The sequence below is a fragment of the Dendrobates tinctorius genome, unplaced genomic scaffold (assembly GCF_039654945.1).
Source record: "Dendrobates tinctorius isolate UK_male_01 unplaced genomic scaffold, ASM3965494v1 ptg000007l, whole genome shotgun sequence".
NCBI lineage: Eukaryota > Metazoa > Chordata > Amphibia > Anura > Dendrobatidae > Dendrobates > Dendrobates tinctorius.
Window position 1 is genome coordinate 43,305,179 of NW_027361675.1, and position 23,581 is coordinate 43,328,759.

The 23,581-nt window shown below is 43.8% G+C and overlaps 1 protein-coding gene across 1 annotated transcript in view; it reads left to right on the forward strand.

Moving 5' to 3' along the window:
* Positions 1 to 23,581, forward strand: part of LOC141085899 (uroplakin-3b-like) — a 38,718-nt gene that overhangs the window by 5,929 nt on the left and 9,208 nt on the right. The window contains exons 4-5 of the mRNA XM_073571520.1: positions 3,846 to 3,925; positions 11,703 to 11,832. Coding sequence (XP_073427621.1) covers positions 3,846 to 3,925; positions 11,703 to 11,832 — 210 coding nt within the window. The remainder of the gene's footprint in view (positions 1 to 3,845; positions 3,926 to 11,702; positions 11,833 to 23,581) is intronic.

Sequence of the window (23,581 nt, forward strand, 5' to 3'; positions counted from 1 at the left end):
AGTATATGCTGCATTTAATGGTCACTTGTGCTAGTTGTCTTGAGTTGACTTCCAGTGTTGTTCTCCATAGCCCCATTGAGTTTCTGTGGAAGGTTCTTAATTTCCTGTTGACATTGTAGAGAGCCAAGCATTCACAGATCCATGTGTGTGGCACTGTATTAGCCAAGCTGGGTGGTGGCCTTTGTCACCATAGAAGGAAGTGGGGCTGGGGCCCAGACACATTTCTTGCACAGGGGCTCCAAGCTGTCATTGTCTAGCTAAGGTGTAACCTTGGCCCATCCTTCGACACAAACACTCTTCTAATTGTGAAGGTTCAGTGGTCTCCTTCTATGAACTCTGAGTTTTGGGTCCTTCCATAAATTGTCTATTGGTTTCAGTTCAGGTGTATGCCATTCTAGCAGGTTTATTTTCTTTCTCTGAAACCACCTGAGAGTTGCCTTGGCTGTGTGATCAATGTCTTGCTGAAAGGTCCTCCCTTGTTTCAGCTTTATCGTCCTTGTAGATAGCATATTTTTATGAAAATGTCTTGATTCATTTGTCCATTCATTCTTCCTTCTTGTATTTGAAGTTTACCAGTGCTATTTGCTGATAAAGCCACATACCATGAAGTTCCCACCGCCAAACTTCACAGTTGGCATGGTACTTTTGGAGTAATATGTAGTGCCTTTTGATCTCCAAACATGGTGTGTATTATGGAGTCTAAAGAATTAAATTCTGGTTTTATCTGATCAGACTATATTGTCCCAGTGTTTCACAGGCTTGTTGTTGAGCAAACTGTAAACATGCTTGAATATGCTTTTTGTTCAGCAATGGAGTCTTGCATGGTGATCGTGCATACAGGCCATGGAAGTTGAGTGCATTACTTATAGTTTTCTTTGAAACAATTGTAACTGCTGATTCCAGGTCTTTCTGTAGCTCTCAATAGGTGGTCCCTGACTCTTGGACAATGCTACTGATAATTCTTTTCACTCCTCTGTCTGAAATCTTGCAGGCAGCTACGGGCCATGGTTTATCGTGAAATGATGTTCTTTCCACTTCTGGATTATGGCCCCACCAGTGTCCACTGGAACCTACAGTAGTTTAGAAATTCTTTTGTAATCAATGCCATCAGTATGTTTTGCAACAATAAGGTTGCAAAGGTCTTAAGACATCTCACTGGTTTTACCCATCATTAGATGTTTCTTGTGTGGCACCTTGGTAATGAGACACCTTTTTATAGGCCATCAGTTGAACCAGCTGATATTATTTTTCACTAAGTAGCAGGATTGCTTTCTAATTACTGCCACGCTGTCATGTGCATGGTCTTTCGGCACCAGCAGACTTTAAATAAATAAATAATATTAACCCCTTCCTGTCATGTGACGTACTATACCGTCCATGTGCCCTGGGCCTTAATGCCCATAGACCGTATAGTACCTCTTACGTGATCAGACACGCTCACTAGGTGAGCGCAGCTGATCGCAGTCGGGTGTAAGCTGATTATCACATGGACCGCTCCCGGCACATTAACTCCCAGCAAACATGATCGCAGTGTTTCGGGGGCACAGGGAAGATTTGCGCAGAGAGGGGGCTCCTTGCGTGCTTCCCTGTGACCCTCAGGACAGCGAAATGTGCTCGCGTTGTTCCAAGGGCCTCCCCTTGCAGGCCTCCAGATCCAAGATGGCTGCAGGGGCCTTTGGGGTCCTGCAGGGAGGTGGCTTCTCAGTGCCTGCTGAGAGCAGGCGCTGAGAAGTCAACTGCACTGCCTGTCAGATCGCTGATCTGACACAGTACATTGCAAAGTGTCAGATCAGTGATCTGACTTAATATAGTGATGTCCCACACTGAGTCAATATATAAAAAAAGTGTAAAAATAATTTTTTAAAAATTCCTAAATAAAGAAAAAAAATGCCCTAATAAATTCATTTTTTTTGTAAATAAAGAAAAAAAAAAATAAAAGTACACATATTTAGCATTGCCGCGTCTGTAATGACCTGCCCTATAAAACTCTCACTAGTTAACCCCTGTAGTGAACCCATTCAAAAAACAAACAAACAAGGCAAAATACAATGCTTTATCATCATACTGCTGAACAAAAAGTGCAATAACACGGGATCAAAAAGACAGATATAAATAAACATGGTACTGCTGAAAACGTCATCTTGTCGTGCAAAAAACAGGCCACCATAGAGTGTCATCAGCGAAAAATTAAAAAAGTTATAGCTCGCAGAATAAAGCAATGCAAAAATAACTATTTTTTATATAAAATTGTTTTTATTGTATAAAAGCGCCAAAGCATAAAAAAATTATATAAATGCGGTATCGCTGTCATCTTACAGACCCGAAGAATAAAACCGCTTTATCAATTTTACCATACGCAAAACGGTGTAAGCGCACCCCCCAAAAGAAATTCGGGAATTGCTGTTTTTTTGCTAATTCTGCGTCCCAAAAATCGGAATAAAAAGCGATAAAAAAAGTCATGTGCCCGACAATGGTACCAATAAAAATGTCAACTTGTCCCGCAAAAAATAAGGCCTCATATGACTCCGTGGGTCAAAATATGGAAAAATTATAGCTCTCAAAATGTGGTGATGCAAAAGCTATTTTTTGCAATAAAAAGCATCTTTTAGCCTGTGACAGCTGCCAAACATAAAAACCCGCTATAAATAGTAAATCAAATCCCCTTTTATCACCGCCTTAGTTAGGGAAAAATAATAAAATTAAAAAAAAGTGTTCATTTCCATTTTCCCATTAGGGTTAGTGTTAGGGCTAGGGTTGGGGTTGGGATGAGGGTTAGGGGTGTGTTGGGGTTAGGGTTGGAGTTAGAATTGGGGGGTTTCCACTGTTCTGGCACATCAGGGGCTCTCCAAACGCGACATGGCGTCTGATCTCAATTCCAGCCAATTCTGCGTTGAAAAAGTCAAACGGTGCTCAAAGAATTCTTTGGCCCTGAGGAAGTGGCAGATCTGCCACGAAAGGCGTCGACACAATAAAGCTATGAAGAACATTTCTGTCCTTGTGTGGCCAGTGTGGATACATTGAAAAACCCGGTCTTTTTCTTCCTCCTTTGTGACATTGGTATCCACGGGAGTCTGCGTGACCACTGGTTCCTTTCACATTCTGCAAGGGGTTGTGACTGTTCACAACCTGTAAAGGTGAGTGCACTAACCGTGTATTGTTACCCAAAAAAAATCACTTTTATTGCCCTATGTGTGCTCTCTTTCCTTAATTACGAGAAAAACAATGTCAGAATCACCAGGATCCATGGAAGCGTTCCAGAGTTATTACCTCATGAAGGGACATTGGTCAGAATTGTAAAAACTGGCCCGGTCATTAACGTGCAAACCACCCTTGGGGGTAAAGGGGTTAAAAAAGGCATGAGTTCCCATCTTTTTGATAACCAGCCAGGAAACAAGGAAAAACTGACAGCTGGGGACTGCAATCCTCAGCTGTCAGCTTTAGCAAGGCTGGTTATGAAGAATAGAGGGTTCCCCATCCCATACCTTTTTTTTAATTATTTAAATAAATAATTTTAAAAATGGCATGGGATCCCAATCATTTTTGACAACGAGCCAAACTAAAGCAGACAGCTGGGGGCTGGTATTCTCAGGCTGGTAAGGGGCTATGGATATTGCACCTCCAGCCTAAAAATACCAGCCCACAGCCACCCAGAAAAGGTGCACATCTATTAGATGCACCAATTATGGCGCTTTGACTGGCTCTTCCTACTTGTTCTGTGGTGGTGGTAAGTGGGGTTCATATTTGTGGGGTTGATGTATTGTATAAAAATAATGGCAGATTAAGGTATCAAAAGAAATCAAATGATATCTAAAATTATAATAGATAAAACTGTTTGTGTTTTTCAGGGTTATATTTGTTGTTATGGATTCGACAGGTGCATTCGTGGATAAAACTGGCTGGTCTGGCCCAATCACACTTCGCCAAGGTAATACAACTTAAAGATTTTCGATAAATGTCATATTCAATGTAAGGTTTTGTTTACATCACAATAAAACCCTATATTTGGCAAAATGCTGCCAAAACATTTTTACCATGTGCTCAGGCAATAACGTAAGCTAGGGTATACCTATAAAATGTCATATATCCAAGCCTTCTAGAGGAGGTATATATCAGAAAATACCTACAAAATCCTAATATAATGTAGAAATGACTACCCACTATGAGCACTAAAATGCTTTTTACATGTGGCACAAGATAAGGCTATTTTAAAGGGATCCTCAGATGTCTCATCAAAGAAATTCTCTACTGTGCGCAGACATATCTTTATTTTATAGAATACAATGATGTAAGGGTGCAAAATCTTTGGTTGGAGGGCCACATTGCCATATTAATCTACACCAATGTCTGATGGGTGCAGGTTCTACTCATAGAACTCCTACCTATCAAGATAATGGGGATTCTTGACTTTCCAAATCAACTCTTTAAAGGGAAAGGCTACCAGGTTTTTGATATGTAATCTAAAGACAGCAGGCGATAAGGGCTGAAACACAGATTTCAACTATGTGACTCTTATTAGGCTGTGTGCTGCTATTTACATACAATAAAAATTTTATCACTAGGACATTATCATTGCCCTGACTAGCTGCCTTGTGTCAAGTCCTCCTCTGATAAGCAGCCCACTGTCAATGGATAATGTACATAGAGAACTGTTGTGTGGCGTTATTGGGGGTTAGCTTTCTGAGCTCTGCTACACTACAGTTAAGCACTTGAGTGCAGTAATTGTGACACAAAGTGATACATCATTGTATTCAGGGACTATTTTCCTACATTATGCTGATTTCAGATGAGGTAGCAAGAACCTGGTGGCAGATTCCCTTTAAGGAGGAGGAGACCATGCATGCACATTCCTCTTTCTAATAATGAATATGAACATTGTGCTAACAGCCCAGAATTTCACAACTCCCATAAACTACAGTTTAAAGAGCTGTTGGCATAGACTGCCAGCTCTCTAATTCTCATACTCCTTTTCTGGTGTGAACAATTGGGGCTCAAAATAACCTATTCTCCTTGTATATGGGAAACCAGAGATGTCTGCACAGTATACCATTAGTACTTGCCTGTCTTTCCTCTTAGTTGTGTGCAACTACTCTTCTCAGAGTGTGTGACTGTTCCATGTGGTTTCCTTGCGAGATAAGCATTATGAGTCTATATGGTTAGGTCCCGCATAGAATGGCATTGTGTGCTGCATGGACCTTCCAGGCCACATGCTTTGTACCCTTGCCTTGATTGCTTGTACACAGGCACAACACACTAAGCTTCTGGGGCCCAGAGCCAAAACTGTTCAATTGAAAATATTGGTGTCTTCTTATGTGGCAGAGTGCCCTCAGGCACATGGACCCAGGCGCACACAGAAGAGCACTTCTCAGATGAGCTGTATATGAGGGGTGCCCGAAAACTTTGAGGCCCACCCATGAAATCTTTTTTGCATGGTCTTGTTTTGCAATGCAATATGTTATTTAGTTAGTTGAATAGTCTCATGAGCAATCTGGATTTATTTTGATTTTTTTTGTTTCCGTTACAGCATTTTAAAGTTGGGTCGCAAGGCTGAAATATGGAAATGGAGAAGTTGGCAAAGTTCACACATCGGCGGCTGCAATGGCTGCAATTCCACCTTCCACCAAGGTGCTTTTTCATCTGTGGGAATAGGTGATAGTCCGAGGGAGCCAAATCAGGGGAATAGGGTGGGTGCTGAAGCAGTTGGAAACCACAGGAGTGAATTGCAGTAGCCGATGTGTGAACTTTGCCAACTTCTCCATTTCCATATTTCAGCCTTGCGACCCAACTTTAAAATGCTGTAACGGAAACAAAAAAAATCAAAATAAATCCAGATTGCTCATGAGGCCATTCAACTAACTAAATAACATATTGCATTGCAAAACAAGACCATGCAAAAAAGATTTCATGGGTGGGCCTTGTTTTCAGGCGCCTCTCGTACAAGTTCTGTTATGTGGACCCTCAGTTCTCCTACCACTTCCCTTAATTAGCCTCAGTTCCACCTTCTAAAAAACACAGATGCATATTTTTGTTAACTGTAAACTGACTATTGGAAATCATGGAAATTAGTTTAGGTCAGGTAACATTTATAAGAGTGTAATGTGTGATGTATAAGCTTCGCTAAGTGGCAGAATTCATTTTTGCCTTCTTAAAGGGGTCGCCCCCTTTGGGTACAATTTATTTTCTTACTTAAATTTATGCAGTTGGGGCTAAAAATTATTTTTGCATTTGTGTTTTATTTTAAATTTTGCACTTTGCCTTCTATAGTCTCTGTATTACACTGTCTATTATTGACTGCAGAATAAGTTACTGGGATCAACCACGTTATCTTTATTTTCACAAATGTGTTGGGGAGATGATTTTGTAGTACTTACTATTATATTGGTACGTCAGGTTCTCCTCCTGGTTAGTGCCGCTAACCTCACAGACTGCACAGCTCTCTGACCCATAAAATGGCAGCTGGTGGAGGAACATGTGACCAGACCTGTCCGTCAGTCTTGTCTGACTGATAAGCTCACATTAGAAAAATACTTTTCTGTAGGAGGAGACTGACGGACAGGTCTGGTCGCATGTTCCTCCGCCAGCAGCCATTGTATGGGCTGGAGAGTAGAAATGAGCGAATTTGTTTGGATTTTGTCTACAATTCTGATTTTGGCATATTTGAGCCATATTCGAAAAATATTCGTGCCGAGTGTATGTCTTATGATCGGTTCCGAACATAATCAGTAATTTTTACTCCCATTGACTCTAATGACGTTTGGCTGTGTTCAACGAATACTGCAAAATCATTATTTGAGTCCGATCGTATTTGGAATCGAATCCGAACAAATTTGCTCATCTCTACTGGCGAGCAGTACAGTCTGTGAGAAAAGCTGCACTAACAAGAACTGGAGGAGCTCCTGTCATATAATAGTAAGTACTATTATTATTATTTATTGATTGATTGATTCCATGGTGCTGCAGATGAGAAGGGGTTGCATACAAATTACAGATATCACTTACAGTTAACAAACTAACAATCACAGACTGATACAGGGGGGAGATGACCCTGCCCTTGCGGGCTTACATTCTACAGGATGTTGGGGAAGGAGACAGTAGGTTGGGTGGTTGCTGCTGCTCTGGTGATGGTGAGACAGTAGCTCTGGTAGTGGTGAGGAGGCAGAGGGGTCATTGCAGGCTGTAAGCTTTCCTGAAGAGGTGGGTTTTCAGGTTCCGTCTGAAGGATCCGAATGTAGTTTATAGTCGGACGTGTTGGGGCAAAGAATTACAGAGGATGGGGATATTCTGGAGAAGTCTTGGAGGCGGTTGGGTGAGGAGCGAATAAGTGTGGAGGAGATAATTAGGTCTTGAGACGACCAGAGATTACGTGAGGGAAGATCTCGGGAGATTAGTTCAGAGATATATGGAGGAGACAAGTTATAGATGGCCTTGTAGGTCAGCATTAGTAATTTGAATTGGATATACTGAGGGAATGGGAGCCAGTGAAGAGATTCGCAGTGGGGAGAAGCAGAGGAGCAGTGAGGAGAGAGATGAATTAGTAGGGCAGCAGAGTTAAGGATGGACTGGAGACGTGCAAGGGTGTTGGCAGAGAGGCCACAGAAAAGAATGTTGCAGTAGTCGAGGCGGGAGATGATGAGGGCATGCACAAGCATTTTAGTAGATTGAGGGTTGGGGAAAGGACGGATTCTGGAAATATTTTTGAGTTGGAGGCAACAGAAGGTGGAAACAGCTTAGATGTGCAGTGTGAAGGACAGGGCAGAGTCAAGGTTTACTCCAAGGCAGCGGACTTCCGGTATGGGGGAATGCGTGATGTCATTAATTGTGATAGATAGGTCAGGTAAGGAAAATCTGTGAGATGGAGGAAAGATGATGAGTTTTGATTTGTCCACATTGAGTTTGAGGAAGCGAGAGAAGAACAAGGAGGATATGGCTGATAGACACTCGGGAATTCTGGACAGCAGAGAGGTGATGTCTGGGCCAGAGAGGTAGATCTGAGTGTTGTCAGCATACAGATGGTACTGGAATTCATGGGACTTTATGAGTCATCTCAGGCCAAGTGTATAGATTGAGAAGAGTAGGGGTCCTAGAACAGAGCCTTGGGTAAGTCCAACAGAGAGAGGGTGGGGTGAGGAGGTAGTGTGGGATGGGAAGAGGATGAATATGCGATTGAAAAGGTATGAGGAGATCCAGGATAGGGCGTAGTCTTTGATGCCAAAGGAGGAGAGAATCTGTAGCAGGAGGCAGTGGTCAACTGTGTCGAAAGCAGAGGACAGGTCTAGAAGGAGGAGTATAGAGTATTGTCCATTAGCTTTGGCTGTAAGTAGGTCATTATTAATTTTGGTTAGGGCTTCCAAACTTTCCACCACTTTCTCAGTGGAGTGATGGGGGTGGAAACCAGATTGTAGATGGTCAAAGAGCAAGTTAGATGAGAGGTGGGAGGAAAGTTCAGCGTGTACGTGCTGCTCCAGGAGTATGGAAGCGAATGGGAGCAGCGATATGGGGTGACAGCTGGACATAGAGCTTGGGTCGAGGGTTGGCATTTTAAGGATAGGTGTGATTGTGGCATGTTTGAAAGCAGAAGGGAAGGTACCAGAAGTTAGTGATCGGTTGAAGAGGTGGGTTAGGGATGGGATAAGAGTGGTGGTGAGGTTGGGGAGAAGGTGAGATGGGGTCGAGTGCTCAGGTGGTGAGGTGCGATTTGGAGAGAAGACAGTTAAGCTCCCCTTCAGTGATGTTGGGGAGGGAGGTTATGGGGTTTGGGCATTGGTCTGGTATACAAAGGGGTAATGGTGGTTGAACAATGAAGACTTGCCGTGTTTGGTCGATCTTACTTTTTAAAGTGTGTGGCAAAGTCCTCAGCAGAGATGAGGGAGGTTGGAGGGGGCAGTGGTGGGCAGAGGAGGGAGTTAAAAGTTTGAATAACTGTTTGGGATTGTAGGATAGGAAAGATATGAGGGTTGCGAAGTAGACTGTTTAGCAGAGGTGAGGGCAGATTTGAAAGCAAGTGTTGCCTGTTTGAATGCAGTGAAGTCGTTTTGCATTTGTTTTCTTCCAACGCCGCTCTGCAGCCCTGAGCATTTGCCAGAGCTTTTTAGTGGTGTAATTGTGCCAGGTTATTAGTCTGTTGATACTTCGCTTTCTGCCATGAACGAGAGGGGCGACTGCGTTAATAGCTGATGTGAGATGTGAGAGTGGAATTATAGAACGCAGTGGCATTGTCTGTGTCCTGGAATGAGGATATAGATGCCAGTGGTAGAATAAAGTCAGAGAGCATGTGGGTGTCTAGGTGTGTAAGATTTCTGCGGGGATGCGCATATTGTTGGACAGGGGTGACAGTTGAGGAGGACAGGGATGAGAAAGTGAGTAGATGGTGGTCAGAGAGAGGGAGAGGAGAGGTGGTGAAGTTAGAGAGCAGAGACAGGTGAAGACCAGGTCTAATGTGTGTCCGTCTGTGTGGGTGGCTGAGGAGTACTACTGAGCAAGTCCAAAAGATGAAGTAAGGGACAGGAGTTTGGAGGCTGTTGACTGAAGGGTATCAGTGGGGATGTTGAAGTCACCCATGATGATAGTGGGGATATCAATTGAAAGAAAGTGAAGAAGCCACGTAGAGAATTGGTTAATAAAGGCAGTGGTCGGGCCCGGAGGTCGGTATATGACGGCCACTTGGAGGTTGGAGGGAGAGTAGATGCGGACAGAGTGGACTTCAAAAGAGGGGAGGATTAGGGAGGGTAGAGGTGGGATTGGGTTAAAGGTGCAGTTAGAAGAAAGGAGCAGACCCACTCCTCCACCGTGTTTGTTGCCGGGACAAGGACTGTGGGTGTAATGGAGGCCGCCGTAACACAGCGCAGCAGGGGAGACGGTGTCAGAGGGTGTCAGCCATGTTTCTGTGAGGCCAAGGAAGGCAATATTGTGAGAAAGAGGCCATGAATCACATGAAGCTTATTGCAGATGGAGCGGGCATTCCAGAGTGCTCCAGAGAGAGGGAGCAGGGGGCTGGGCATCAAGGGCATGGGTTTTACGTTGGAAAGATTGCGGTAGTTCATATTAGATAGGGAGCAGTAGAAGGGGTAGTAATGGGAGGTATGAGCTGTGGGGGTTCAGGATTGGGAGATATGTCGCCAGCAGTGAGGAGAAGCAGAGAGAGGGAGAGCAGGTGGGAGAAGGAGAGTGGCCGGCTTGTTTTATGTTTTAGTAGGACAGGTCTGAGGTTGAGAAGCAGGTTAGCAGAGGAGGTCAGGTGGGGAGGAAAAAGGGAAGGGGAGATGATAATTAGTTTGGAAGGTGCTGGGGTCTGGGGATAGCAAAGGAGAGTGAGGATTAATGGAGCAAACACTATAAAATCATGTGACCAACACGTCTGTTAGAAGAAAGATAATGTGACTGACAGTAACTCATTCTGCAGCTAGATATAGACAATGCCATACAGAGGCTAGATGAGGTAAACGGTGCAACACATCTTTCCCTGCACATGACAGTTGATCTGATCAGTTGCTATGTGCCTCTAACCAGTTAAACCAGTGCCTGTTAACCAGATAAATGTCACTATCAATCACTGAAAGCAACATTTAACACGTATCTACCTGAAGAGCGTCACAAGTCCCACCCATCAGCACCCCTGTCACGTGATCGTGGGGCGCCAATGGGTTGTCATGACAGCCGGGGGCCTACAGAAGACCCACATACCAGTCATTGTGAATCTCATATGAACATTAGCTCGTGGGGGGCATTCATAGGAGATTGTGATGTTTGCTACACATAACAGGTCTGGAGCACTGCTATGTGTAGAATAGGCAATCGGATGATCGCAGCTTCAAGTCTCCTAAGGGGACTATGGAAAAAAATTAAAAAGTAAAAAAAAAAAAGTTTTAAAAATTAAAACACAAAATTTCAAATCACCCCTCTTTTGCACCATTGAAAATCAAACAGTTCAAAAGAAAAATACACATATTTTGCATCGCTGCATTCAGAAATGTCAGATCCATCAAAATAAAGTAAATTAATCTGATCGGTAAATGATGTAATGAAAAAAATAAAAATCGAAACTCCAGAATTGTTTTTTGGCACCCCCATTGCAATAAAATGCAATAACAGGCAATTAAAACAATATATCTACCCCTAAATGGTATCAATAAGAAAAGTCAGTTCAGCGCAAAAAATAAGGCCGCACCCCGCCCCAGATCACGAAAAATGGAGACACTACAGGTCTTGGAATATAGCAGCATAAGCAAAATTTTTTTGTCTTACAAATTTGATTTTTTTTGTCACCACTAAATAAACAAGAACATGTACATGTTTGGTATCTGCGTATTCATGCTGAACTGAGGAATTATATTGGCAGTACAGTTTTAGCATTTAATGAACCCAAACAACTATTGAGGAATTACACTTTTTTTTGCAATTTCACAGCAGTTGGAATTTTTTTTCCTGCTTTACGGTTCACTATATGGTAAAATCAATGGTGTCATTCAAAATTACAACTCGTCCCGAAAAACACAGCTCTCATACTACTACATTGATGAAAAAATAAAAAGCTCTGGGAAGAAGGGCAGCAAAAAATGAATGCGCAAAAATGAAAAATTGCAAGGCTGTGAAGAGGTTAAAGTAAGAAAAAAAAAGTTGTACTGAAAGAAGATAACCTCCTTAATGTGATTTTATCAAAAACATATGTCTAATCAATATCACTTTTAATTTCTTTGTGTACTGAACAGGAAAGGCATCATCAGTAATTGATACATGGCCGGGAGGACGGAGCGGTGGAATGATTGTCATTACCTCCATCCTTTCAATCCTATTGGCTACCTTTCTGGTTTGTCTTATTGGGACACTTATTATGGGAAGGTAAAGAACAACTTCATACTCAATAACATATTTTATCTTTATATAGTGATATTATGTTTCATGTATATGGTGTCACACTTTTGTAGCTATGAACATGATTCAAACTATAGATAGATGGAAAAGCATTTCATGTCGAAGAAAGGCCTGTAAATCCCTCAAAACTGGAAGTAGAATCTGACAAGAATTTGAGATTAAAACAAAAGAAAAAATTATCTGTGTTAGGCCGGAGTCACACTAGACGTATAAAAAATCGGTCCATTTTTCACGGACGAGAATAGCACAAATGTTCCATGAACAGTGATCCGTATGTCATCCGTGTGCAATGCGAGGATGTGACATCCGTATGGCATCCGTACGGCGAGATTTTCTTGCCGGCTTGCAAAATGGACATATAATGGGTTTATAGCCTCAAATATTTGTGAAAACATATATACAGTATATATATATATATATATATATATATATATATATATGTGTCAGTGAGACACACACATATATATATATTTATATTTCACACGGAGGTAGAATAGCTGATAATTCAATTGTCAGTTTCTGTAAAATCATTACAGAACCCGACAGGATATGAGACATGGTTTACATACAGTAAACTGTTACATATCCGCTAGATTAATATATGTCCCTCACTAATAATGTTAGTAGTGAATGTGTGTTAAATTTTGGAGCTGTAGGTGTTGAATTAAAGGATTAATTCACGGAAAAAACTGGCGTGGGCTCACACGCAATTTTCTCCGCCAGAGATGGCAAGCCAGTGACTGAGGGCAGAAATTATTAGCCTAGAGCGGGACCATTGTTTCTGGGCCCCCCTGGCTAAAAAAAAATCTGCCCACAGCCGCCCCAGAAAAGGCGCATCTGTAAGATGCGCCAATTCCGGCACTTACCCGCTCTCTTCCTATTGCCCTGTAGTGGGTGGCATATGGGGTAATAAGGGGTTAATGTCACCTTGCTATTCTAAGGTGATATTAAGCCTGGTTAATAATGGAGAGGTGTCAATAAGACACCTCTCCATTATTAATCCACTAGTCTGAAAGGGTTAAAAAACACACACATTAAGAAAAAAGACTTTTAATGAAATAAACACATTTTTTCCATCTTTATTTAACTCCCAATCCATTCAAAGCCATTGTTCTCCTGTAAAAAATCCAAAAAAAAGCAACAATTTCCCATACCTGTTGGCCGTACAGTTAAGTTCCACGCCGCAATCCATCTGAAGAGGTTAAATAGTTTACAACCGGGATCGGTGCTAATGCGACCGGCCCGGCTGTAAACCACGGAGGAATGACTGAGAAGCTGCCTGCGCAGCCTCCCCGCCTGACATACGGATCACTGTTCATGAAACATTTGTGAGATTCTCGTTGATGAAAATCAGACCAATTTTTTATACGTTGTGTGTGACTCCAGCCATAGTCTATTTGCATCAGCACAATTTTGGAAAAAAAATTTTTTTTGTTAGGAACTTATAAGGGTTAAAAGTTGACCAGCGATTTCTCGTTTTTACAACAAAATTTACAAAACAATTATTTTTTAGGGGCCATATCACATTTGAAGTTACTTTGAGGGGTCAATATGACAGAAAATACGCAAAAGTTACACCATTTCTAAAAACTGCATCCTTCAAGGTGCTCCAAACCATATTCAATAAGTTTATTAACCCTTTATGTGCTTCACAGGAACTGAAGCAATGTGGAAGGAAAAAATTAACATTTCCCTTTTTTTTTACAAACATTTTAATTCAGAACCAATTTTTTTTATTTTCACAAGTGTAAAAAGAGAAAATGAACCACAAAATTTGTTGTGCAATTTCTCCTGAATACGCCGATATCCCATATGTGGGGGTAAACCACTGTGTGCACGCCAGGGCTTGCAATGGAAGGAGCGCCGTTTGACTTTTGCAATGCAGAATTGGCTGGAATTGCGATCGGATGCCATGTCGCGTTTGGAGAGCCCCTGATGTGCCTAAACAGTGGAAACCCGCAACAAATGACACCATTTTGGAAACTAGACCCCTAAAGGAACTTATCTAGATGTGTGGTGAGCACGTTGAACCAAGTGCTTCTAGATGTTTATAAAGTAGAGCCGTGAAAAAAAAATCATATTTTTTCCACAAAAATGATCTTTTCGCCCCCAAATTTTTATTTTCACAAGGGTAACAGGAGAAATTAAACCCGCAAAGTTGTTGTCCAATTTGTCCTGAGCATGCCAATATGTGGTGGTAAACCACTGTTTGGGCGCACGGCAGAGCTCAGAAGGGAAGGAGCGCCGTTTGCCTTTTTCAATGCAGAATTGGCTGGAATTGAGATCGGACGCCATGTCGCGTTTGGAGAGCCCCTGATGTGCCTAACCAGTGAAAAAACCCCACAAGTGAAACCAATTTGGAAACTAGACCCCTTAAGGAACTTATCTAGATGTGTGGTGAGCACTTTGAACCCCTAATTGCTTCACAGAAGTTTATAACACAGAGCATTGAAAAAAAAAAAAAATTTTCCTCAAAAATTATTTTTAGCCCGCTATTTTTTATTTTCACAAGGGTAACAGGAGAAATTGGTCAACAAAAGTTGTGCAATTTGTCCTCAGTACGCTGATGCCCCATATGTGGGGAGGAACCACTGTTTGGGCACATGGCAGAGCTCGGATGGGAAGGAGCACCGTTTTGGAATGCAGACTTTGATGTGATGGTCTGTGGACGTCATAATGCGTTTGCAGAGCCCCTGATGTGGCTAAACAGTAGAAACCACCACAAGTGACATCATTTTGGAAATTAGACCCCGAATGGAGCTTATCTAGATGTGTGGTGAGCACTTTTAAACCCCAAGTGCTTCACAGAAGTTTATAACGTAGAGCCGTGAAAATAAAAAATATTTTTTTTCCACAAAAATGATTTTTTAGCCCGCAATTTTTTATTTTCACTAGCGTAACAGGAGAAATTAGACCCCAAAAATTGGTGTCCAATTTGTCCTGAGCACCCTGGTACCCCACATGTGGGGAAAAAACACTGTTTGGGCACACGTCGGGGCTCGAAAGGGAAGTGGTGATATTTTGGAATGCAGACTTTGATGGAATGGTCTGCGGGTGTCATGTTCCGTTTGCAGAGCCCTTGATGTGCCTAAACAGTAGAAACCCCCCCACATGTGACCCCATTTTGGAAACTAGACCCCTAAGGAGCTTATCTAGATGTGTGGTGAGCACTTTGAACCGCTAAGTGCTTCACAGAAGTTTATAACGTAGAGCCGTGAAAATAAAAATCATATTTTTTCCACAAAAATGATGCTTTCTCCCCAAAATTTTTACTTTTACAAGGGTAACAGGAGAAATTGGACCACAAAAGTTGTTGTGCAATTTGTCCAGAGTACGCTGATTCACCATATGTGCGGGTAAACCACTGTTTGGGCACACTTCAAGGCTCGGAAGGGAGGGAGCACTGTTTGACTTTTAGAATGCAAAATTGTCTGGAATCAATGGTGGCGCCATGTTGCTTTTGGAGACCCCCTGATGTGCCTAAACAATGGAATCCACTCAATTCTAATGCTAATCCTAATCCCAACACACCTCTATTCCTAATCCCAACCATAACTCTAACCACAAACCTAACCCCAACACACCCCTAACCCTAACCACAACCCTAACCACAACCCTAACCCTAATCCCAACCCTAGCCATAACCCTAATCACAAACTTAACCCCAATACACCCTTATCGCTATTCCCAACCTTAACCCTAATCCCAACCCTAACCGTATTCCCAACCGTAATTCCAAACCTAACCCTAATCCCAATCCTAATTCCAGCCCTAACCCTAATTCCTACCCTAACCCTAATTCCAACCCTAACCCTAATCCCAACCGTAATCCCAACCCTAGGCATAACCCTAACCACAAACCTAACCCCAACACACCTCTTATCCCAACCCTAACACTTATCCCAATCCTAAACCTAACCCTAATCCCAACCCTAACCCTAATCCCAACCCTAATTCCAGCCCTAACTCTAATTCCAACCCTAACCCTAATTCCAACCATAATACTAACCCTAACCCTAATCCCAACCCTAACCCTAATCCCAACCCTAGCCATAACACTAACCACAAACCTAACCCCAACACATCCCTATCCCAAATCCCAACCCTAACCCTAATCTCGACCATAACCACAACCCTAACCCTAACCACAACCCTAACCCTAATCCCAACCCTAGCCATAACCCTAACCACAAACCTAACCCTAATCCCAACCGTAATCCCAACCCTAACCCTAATCCCAACCCTAATTCCAGCCCTAACTTTAATTCCAACCCTAACCCTAATTCCAACCCTAATGGAAAAATGAATGAAAATAAATATATTTTCTTTATTTCATTATTTTTCCCTAACTTTAAGGGTGCTAAAGGGGGGTTATTTACTATTTTTTATTTTGACCATTGTGATAGGGTCTATCACAATTACAAAAATGAACCAATAGGAAAAATCTTCCCATTGTTGCCGGGTGCTGTCCGGCAGATCTCCCATTTTTTTCCCGGAAGAAGATGGCGGCACCCATGGGGAGAAGCCCACAGACTGAGGACCACTGGTAGGTACCAGGAGGGGATCAGGGACCCTATTTCTCTCTCCTCTGATGCGCAATGATCATATCAGAGGAGAGAGAAATTAAATGGCAGATCGGACTTTTTTTTTGCGGTTGCCGTTATACGGTTAATAATAGCGATTACAAAACCAGGGTCGGTAAAAACCAACCCAAATCATGTTCTCAGGGGTCTCGGCTAACTCCAGCAGCCGAGACCCTGGAGAAAATCAGACTCTGGGGGGCGCTATACACTTTTTTCACAGCACTGCTAATTAACGGCGCTGTGGTTTAAGTACCCTCAACTACCGCCGTTAAAAGGTGTATCGGCGGTCGTTAAGGGGTTAAAGGGGTTGTCTGGTACAAATTGATAAATCTAAAGTCACTCTATGTGACTGCAGACTTATGAATCCTCCCAGCACAGGCACTCTGATTTGTGGGTTTCTAACCCGGGACCGAAGGGTATCTATGTGTTATACATACTTCCGGCCAAGGCCCATATAGTGGGCATGGCCTCGCTCCATGCAAACATATGGAAGCAAGGCCATGCCCTCTGGCCAGGAGTATGTATAACGCATACAAATGGGTCACCCTCCCAGGGCTGTGGGGTACTCGGTACCGGGCTGGTCCTTCAGAGGAGAATGTCACAGCAGCGGTGACCCAGTCTGTGGCCTGGGCACCCATGGAAAGAGGGGATTGAGTGGTGCAATAAAGTTTATGAGTGATTCGTGACGCCACCTGTGGTGCTCAGCAACGAAGGTGTCAAGCCGATGCTGCAGACAGATCCTCTGGGACAGATGGTGTAGTGCAGCAAAGATGTTGCAGCCCTCCACAGGCATGGCTGTTGGTCCCAGGGCAGTGTAGACAGGTGTTGGGGAAGAGGGTGCAGTGTCTGGCACAGAGATGTAGCAGTACTGAAGAAGTTGCAGGAAGAAGGCAAGGACACAGCGGAATGTAGTTTCTTTACCTTTACTTGTAAGTGCAGTCCAGGGTCCAGATTACAGATGGCACAGGAGATTATTAGCCTGGAAGCAACTTAGGATCTCTCTGTCAGATGGTTTGTGTAGACTCCTCTCTAGCGCTTACTCCTTCTTCCCTTTTGGGTCTACCTCGTATGGCAGACAGCTGTAGCCTTCTATCTCTCTTGGCTCACCCTTCGCTGTTGTGCCTCCGAGTCTTAGGTGGGAATAGAGCATTTACAGCTTCCTATTCCTCTGGTTTCTGTTGCAGGACCTTCAGTATCCATACAACCGTGGAGACCAGGCTCCAGATCATGCGCTATCACTGGGAGGGAGCTCTCTATCCTCAGCTCAACCTCCAGCTTCTCTCCACACATCTACACTCTTTGCCCTCCTCACACTAACTGACTAATTTCCCTTCCTGGCCCTCAGAGAGCACTCCTCCCCCAATTCTGGTTCAGAGCTCCCTCTACTGGCCTGGAGTGGGAACTGTGTTGCATGACATGGTTAACTGCTAGAGAGACCCTTCATCGCTTCCAAGCCTGACATCACCATCCCTGGAGGAAAGCAATGCCAGTGTGGCAACCATACTCCTGGGGGCGCCACATTCCCCCTTAGTGCAATCCAGCACTCCTGGGCTGATGAAAAACATACACAACATATAAACAAATAACAAATATAATTGTACAAGATTTAGAAAAATGAAAAATTACAAAAACCAAAGGCTCCAAAAATAGTCCTGTGATGATAAGTCCATGCATCAACGTCCATGGTCCATTCTTGGGCAAATGGTGAACTATGTACAAAAGTAGTGACCACACCTAGTCCAGTGGCCAAAATGTTCATATCACAAATGGGGAAACTCAAAAAGGAAATTTCTTACAGAATATCTGTAGGCACAAAATTTGAACAATTACGTACAGTGGGGAAAAAAAGTATTTAGTCAGTCAGCAATAGTGCAAGTTCCACCACTTAAAAAGATGAGAGGCATCTGTAATTTACATCATAGGTAGACCTCAACTATGGGAGACAAACTGAGAAAAAAAAATCCAGAAAATCACATTGTCTGTTTTTTCTTTCATTTTATTTGCATATTATGGTGGAAAATAAGTATTTGGTCAGAAACAAAATTTCATCTCAATACTTTGTGATATATTCTTTGTTGGCAATGACAGAGGTCAAACGTTTTCTGTAAGTCTTCACAAGGTTGCCACACACTGTTGTTGGTATGTTGGCCCATTCCTCCATGCAGATCTCCTCTAGAGCAGTGATGTTTTTGGCTTTTCGCTTGGCAACACGGACTTTCAACTCCCTCCAAAGGTTTTCTATAGGGTTGAGATCTGGAGACTGGCTAGGCCACTCCAGGACCTTGAAATGCTTCTTACGAAGCCACTCCTTCGTTGCCCTGGCGGTGTGCTTTGGATCATTGTCATGTTGAAAGACCCAGCCACGTTTCATCTTCAATGCCCTTGCTGATGGAAGGAGGTTTGCACTCAAAATCTCACGATACATGGCCCCATTCATTCTTTCATGTACCCGTATCAGTCGTCCTGGCCCCTTTGCAGAGAAACAGCCCCAACGCATGATGTTTCCACCACCATGCTTTACAGTAGGTATGGTGTTTGATGGATGCAACTCAGTATTCTTTTTCCTCCAAACACGACAAGTTGTGTTTCTACCAAACAGTTCCAGTTTGGTTTCATCAGACCATAGGACATTCTCCCAAAACTCCTCTGGATCATCCAAATGCTCTCTAGCAAACTTCAGACGGGCCCGGACATGTACAGGCTTAAGCAGTGGGACACGTCTGGCACTGCAGGATCTGAGTCCATGGTGGCGTAGTGTGTTACTTATGGTAGGCCTTGTTACATTGGTCCCAGCTCTCTGCAGTTCATTCACTAGGTCCCCCCGCGTGGTTCTGGGATTTTTGCTCACCGTTCTTGTGATCATTCTGACCCCACGGGGTGGGATTTTGCGTGGAGCACCAGATCGAGGGAGATTATCTGTGGACTTGTATGTCTTCCATTTTCTAATTATTGCTCCCACAGTTGATTTCTTCACTCCAAGCTGGTTGGCTATTGCAGATTCAGTCTTCCCAGCCTGGTGCAGGGCTACAATTTTGTTTCTGGTGTCCTTTGACAGCTCTTTGGTCTTCACCATAGTGGAGTTTGGAGTCAGACTGTTTGAGGGTGTGCACAGGTGTCTTTTTATACTGATAACAAGTTTAAACAGGTGCCATTACTACAGGTAATGAGTGGAGGAAAGAGGAGACTCTTAAAGAAGAAGTTACAGGTCTGTTAGAGCCAGAAATCTTGATTGCTTGTTTCTGACCAAATACTTATTTTCCACCATAATATGCAAATAAAATGAAAAAAAAACAGACAATGTGATTTTCTGGATTTTTTTTCTCAGTTTGTGTCCCATAGTTGAGGTCTACCTATGATGTAAATTACAGACGCCTCTCATCTTTTTAAGTGGTGGAACTTGCACTATTGCTGACTGACTAAATACTTTTTTCCCCACTGTATATACATGTTAACACTTACATTGCTTTAACTCATTCATATGCGGAATGTAAGGGGTGGTATACCTTGAGTAGTACGGGTAGATCTACGTAATACTGGCGTGGTTGAGGATCTTACTGGTTGCCTGATGCTAACTACTGGTGTAGCGTGTGATGTACTGGATACACTACTGGTGGTTCTGCGTAGCACAGGGATACTAGATTTCCTAGGACCACTTCTACTCACCGTGGGCATGACAGATTCACCACTGGCAAGGCGAGGATTCTCTGGCTCCACTGCTGGTGTGGCATCCGCTGCCTGAATTTCCTGATTTTCAGGATTTTCTTGAGTCACTTCTTCTTGTACTACCAGTTGGGGAAATGTCAATACTGGCACCACTATGGTATCATTTACTTTAGTCCAATTTGCAGGGAATTCTCCAAGTATAGTGCTGACCTTTTCTTCTTCTATGGGTTGGATGTTATTTTGTTCTTCCATTCTTTCCTTTAGCTGGTTAGGGCATGATTTCAAATGATCCCTTGATATTGCTGCTGAGGTTTCTCCTCCATCTTTACTAATAAGGCACACCTTGGTATTGTCAAAGTTTGAGGGTAGAATGGTGTAGGGTTCAGCTTCCCATTGGTCATCCAACTTATGCATCCTTCTTTTCCTCTTTAGGACTTGTTCTTCTGGTGACAAGGGAACTGCAGGTGCATGCTGATTGTAGTTCCTCTCTTGTTTTTGTCTTGCCTGAGCTAGACTCTTTTCCACACACTCTTGTACTCTTCTGTACTGTTGCTGCCTCTCTGTATCCCAGTCAGCATCTGGTGATGTCACTTCAGGTGTCAGGACTCCCATATCCAAATCAACAGCTTACCAGGCCTTGCTCTCATTAGGTAGGCTGGAGTGCAGTTGGTGGAATTCACAGGAATGTGGTTGTAGAGGTCAACCAGATCTGGCAACTTTTCTGGTCACAGATTCCTCTCTTCCAAAGGCAAGGTCTTCAGTAGATCGATCACTACTTGGTTCATCTTCTCACACATGCCATTGGTCTGTGGATGGTACGGTGTTGTCCTGATCTTCCTGCACCCATACAAGTTACAGAATTCCTGGAACACTTCTGCCTCAAAAGCTGGACCTTGATCTGTTAGCACTCGCTCAGGATATCCGTGTGGTCGACAAAAGTGCTGTTGGAATGCTCTGGCTGCTGTCCTGGCTGTTTGATCCTTGACAGGCACAACTACCAGGAATCTTCAGTAGAGGTCAATGATGGTAAGAGCATAAACGTAGCCTGAACAGCTTGGGACCAGCCTCACATGATCCAGGGCGACCAACTCAAGTGGTTGTTTGGTTATTATTGGCTGCAGAGGAGCTTTCTGGCTGTTACGGTCCTTTCTGCACAGGTTACATAGTCCACACTCTCGGCACCAGTTTTCAATGCCTTTCCTCATACAGCCCAGTAGAATCTCTCCTGGAGCAAGACCTCCAACTGCTTCCATCCGAAGTGTCCAGCTCCATTGTGGTATGCTTCCAGGACCATTGATGCCTCTCTCTTTGGGACTACCACCTGCCAGACCAACTCATGAGTGCGGGAATTGATACTCCTCCGACACAGCTTTCCTTCATAGATGAACGGTCTGCCTCTTTCCTTCCACAACTGCTAGGTTTCTTCAGGAGCATCTGAATCCGGGCGTGAGTCAGCTTGTGACAGTAGCTCCTTCACCAGGCGGACTGCGGGGTCGCTATCCTGGGTTTCTGCCCAGTCATGGTGAGGCAATGGATTTAGGGTAGCTTCTTTCAGGATAGACCGTCTGTTTTTCACTCCCTGGGCACGATGGGCTGTAATTGGCTGGTGGAAGGGAGGTAACTCTACTTCTTCGAGTGCCTCAGGGTCTTCTCCTGCATCTGGCAGATTAGGCATCCTAGACAGCACATCAGCATTGGCATTCTTGTGCCCTGCTCGGTACTTGATGGTAAATTCATAGTTAGACAGCCGAGCCATCCATCGCTGCTCCAGTGCACCTAGCTTTGCAGCTTCCAAGTGAGTCAATGGGTTGTTATCCGTGAAGATGGTAAACTTGGCTGAAGCTAGGTAATGCTTGAATCGTTCAGTCACAGCCCAGACTATGGCAAGGAACTCCAGCTTGAAGGAACTGTAGTTGTCAGAGTTCCTTTCAGTGGGACGAAGCTTCCTGCTGGCGTAGGGGATCACTCTTTCTTTGCCGTTCTGGACCTGTGATAGTACTGCTCCCAGTCCCACGTTGCTGGCATCAGTATACAGAACAAATGGTTGGTCATAATCTGGGTAGGCCAGAACTTCATCTCCTGTGAGAGCCATCTTCAGTCGGGTGAAGGACCTCTCCAACTCCTCAGTCCATTCAAATATGGAACTTTTCTGTTTGGCTTTCTTGGACTTCCCCACCGGAAGATTTTGCATAGGAGTGGCTATTTCATTGAAGCCCTTGATGAACCTTCGGTAGTAGCCTACCAACCCGAGGAATTGGCATACCTCATGGAAGTTGCTGGGCTTTGGCCAGTCCCGGATTACTGTGACTTTGTCAGGATCCGGTGCCACACCTTCTGCACTCACTACATGTCCGAGGTACTGTACCTTTGGCTTCAGGAGGTGGCACTTGGAAGGCTTCACCTTCAAGCCAAAGTTGGACAAGGCTTCAAACACTTCAGCCAGGTGCTTCAGGTGGTCTTAATACATCTTGGAGAAAACAATGACATCATCCAGGTATAACAGGACTGTCTCGAAGTTCTTGTGTCCCAGACAGCACTCCATTAGCCGTTGGAATGTCCCTGAGGCGGTGCAGAGCCCGAATGGCATATAGTTGAACTCACAGAGACCCATTGGGGTGGTAAATGCTGTTTTCTCCTTGTCTGTCTCTGCCACGGGAACCTGCCAATACCCACTAGTGAGATCTAAGGTGGAAAAATAGTTAGCAGTTTTAAGTGCAGCCAATGATTCCTCAATTCTGGGTAATGGGTAGGCATCCTTATGTGTAATGCTGTTAATTTTTCTGTAATCAACACACATTCTCATGGTACCATCCTTTTTTTTTTACAAAAACTATTGAAGATGCCCAGGGGCTACAACTGTCTCTGATCACCCCAGCTTCCTTAATTTCTCTCAACATACCTTTGGCACATTGGTATTGCGTTGGGGGTATAGGCCGGTACCTTTCTTTTATGGGTGGATGATCTCCAGTGGGGATATGATGTTGAACCCCTTTTGCTTTCCCAAAATCTAGAGGGTGTTTACTGAATACCCGCTCATACTCCTGGGTCACTCTGTAAACCCCATTCTTTTGGTATGAAGGGGTGGTGTCAGTTCTCACCTGCAGTTGCTGACACCACTGCTCCCGCTGCTTCACAGAGCCATTGTCCTCCACCTGGTCGGATGAGACCAAGGGCTCTGCTGCCTGCATTGCATTATTACTGACAGTAAGCAGCTTAGCCACTGTGGCATACCGAGGTATTGTGGCCTCTTCCTCCCCACAATTCAAAAGGTGTACAGGTACTCTCCCTTTACGTACAGTACATCAACTACCCCTCTGGCTGTCAGGACAGTGGGCCTTCTATCAGAGTATACTGGCTCTGCCAATGCCTGGTAATCTTTTCCTCTGAGGCCCATGGCTGCCCGACACCAAATCAACATTTCACATCTGGTGGGTATTGCAATGGGGAAAGCATCACTCACTCTGACGCTG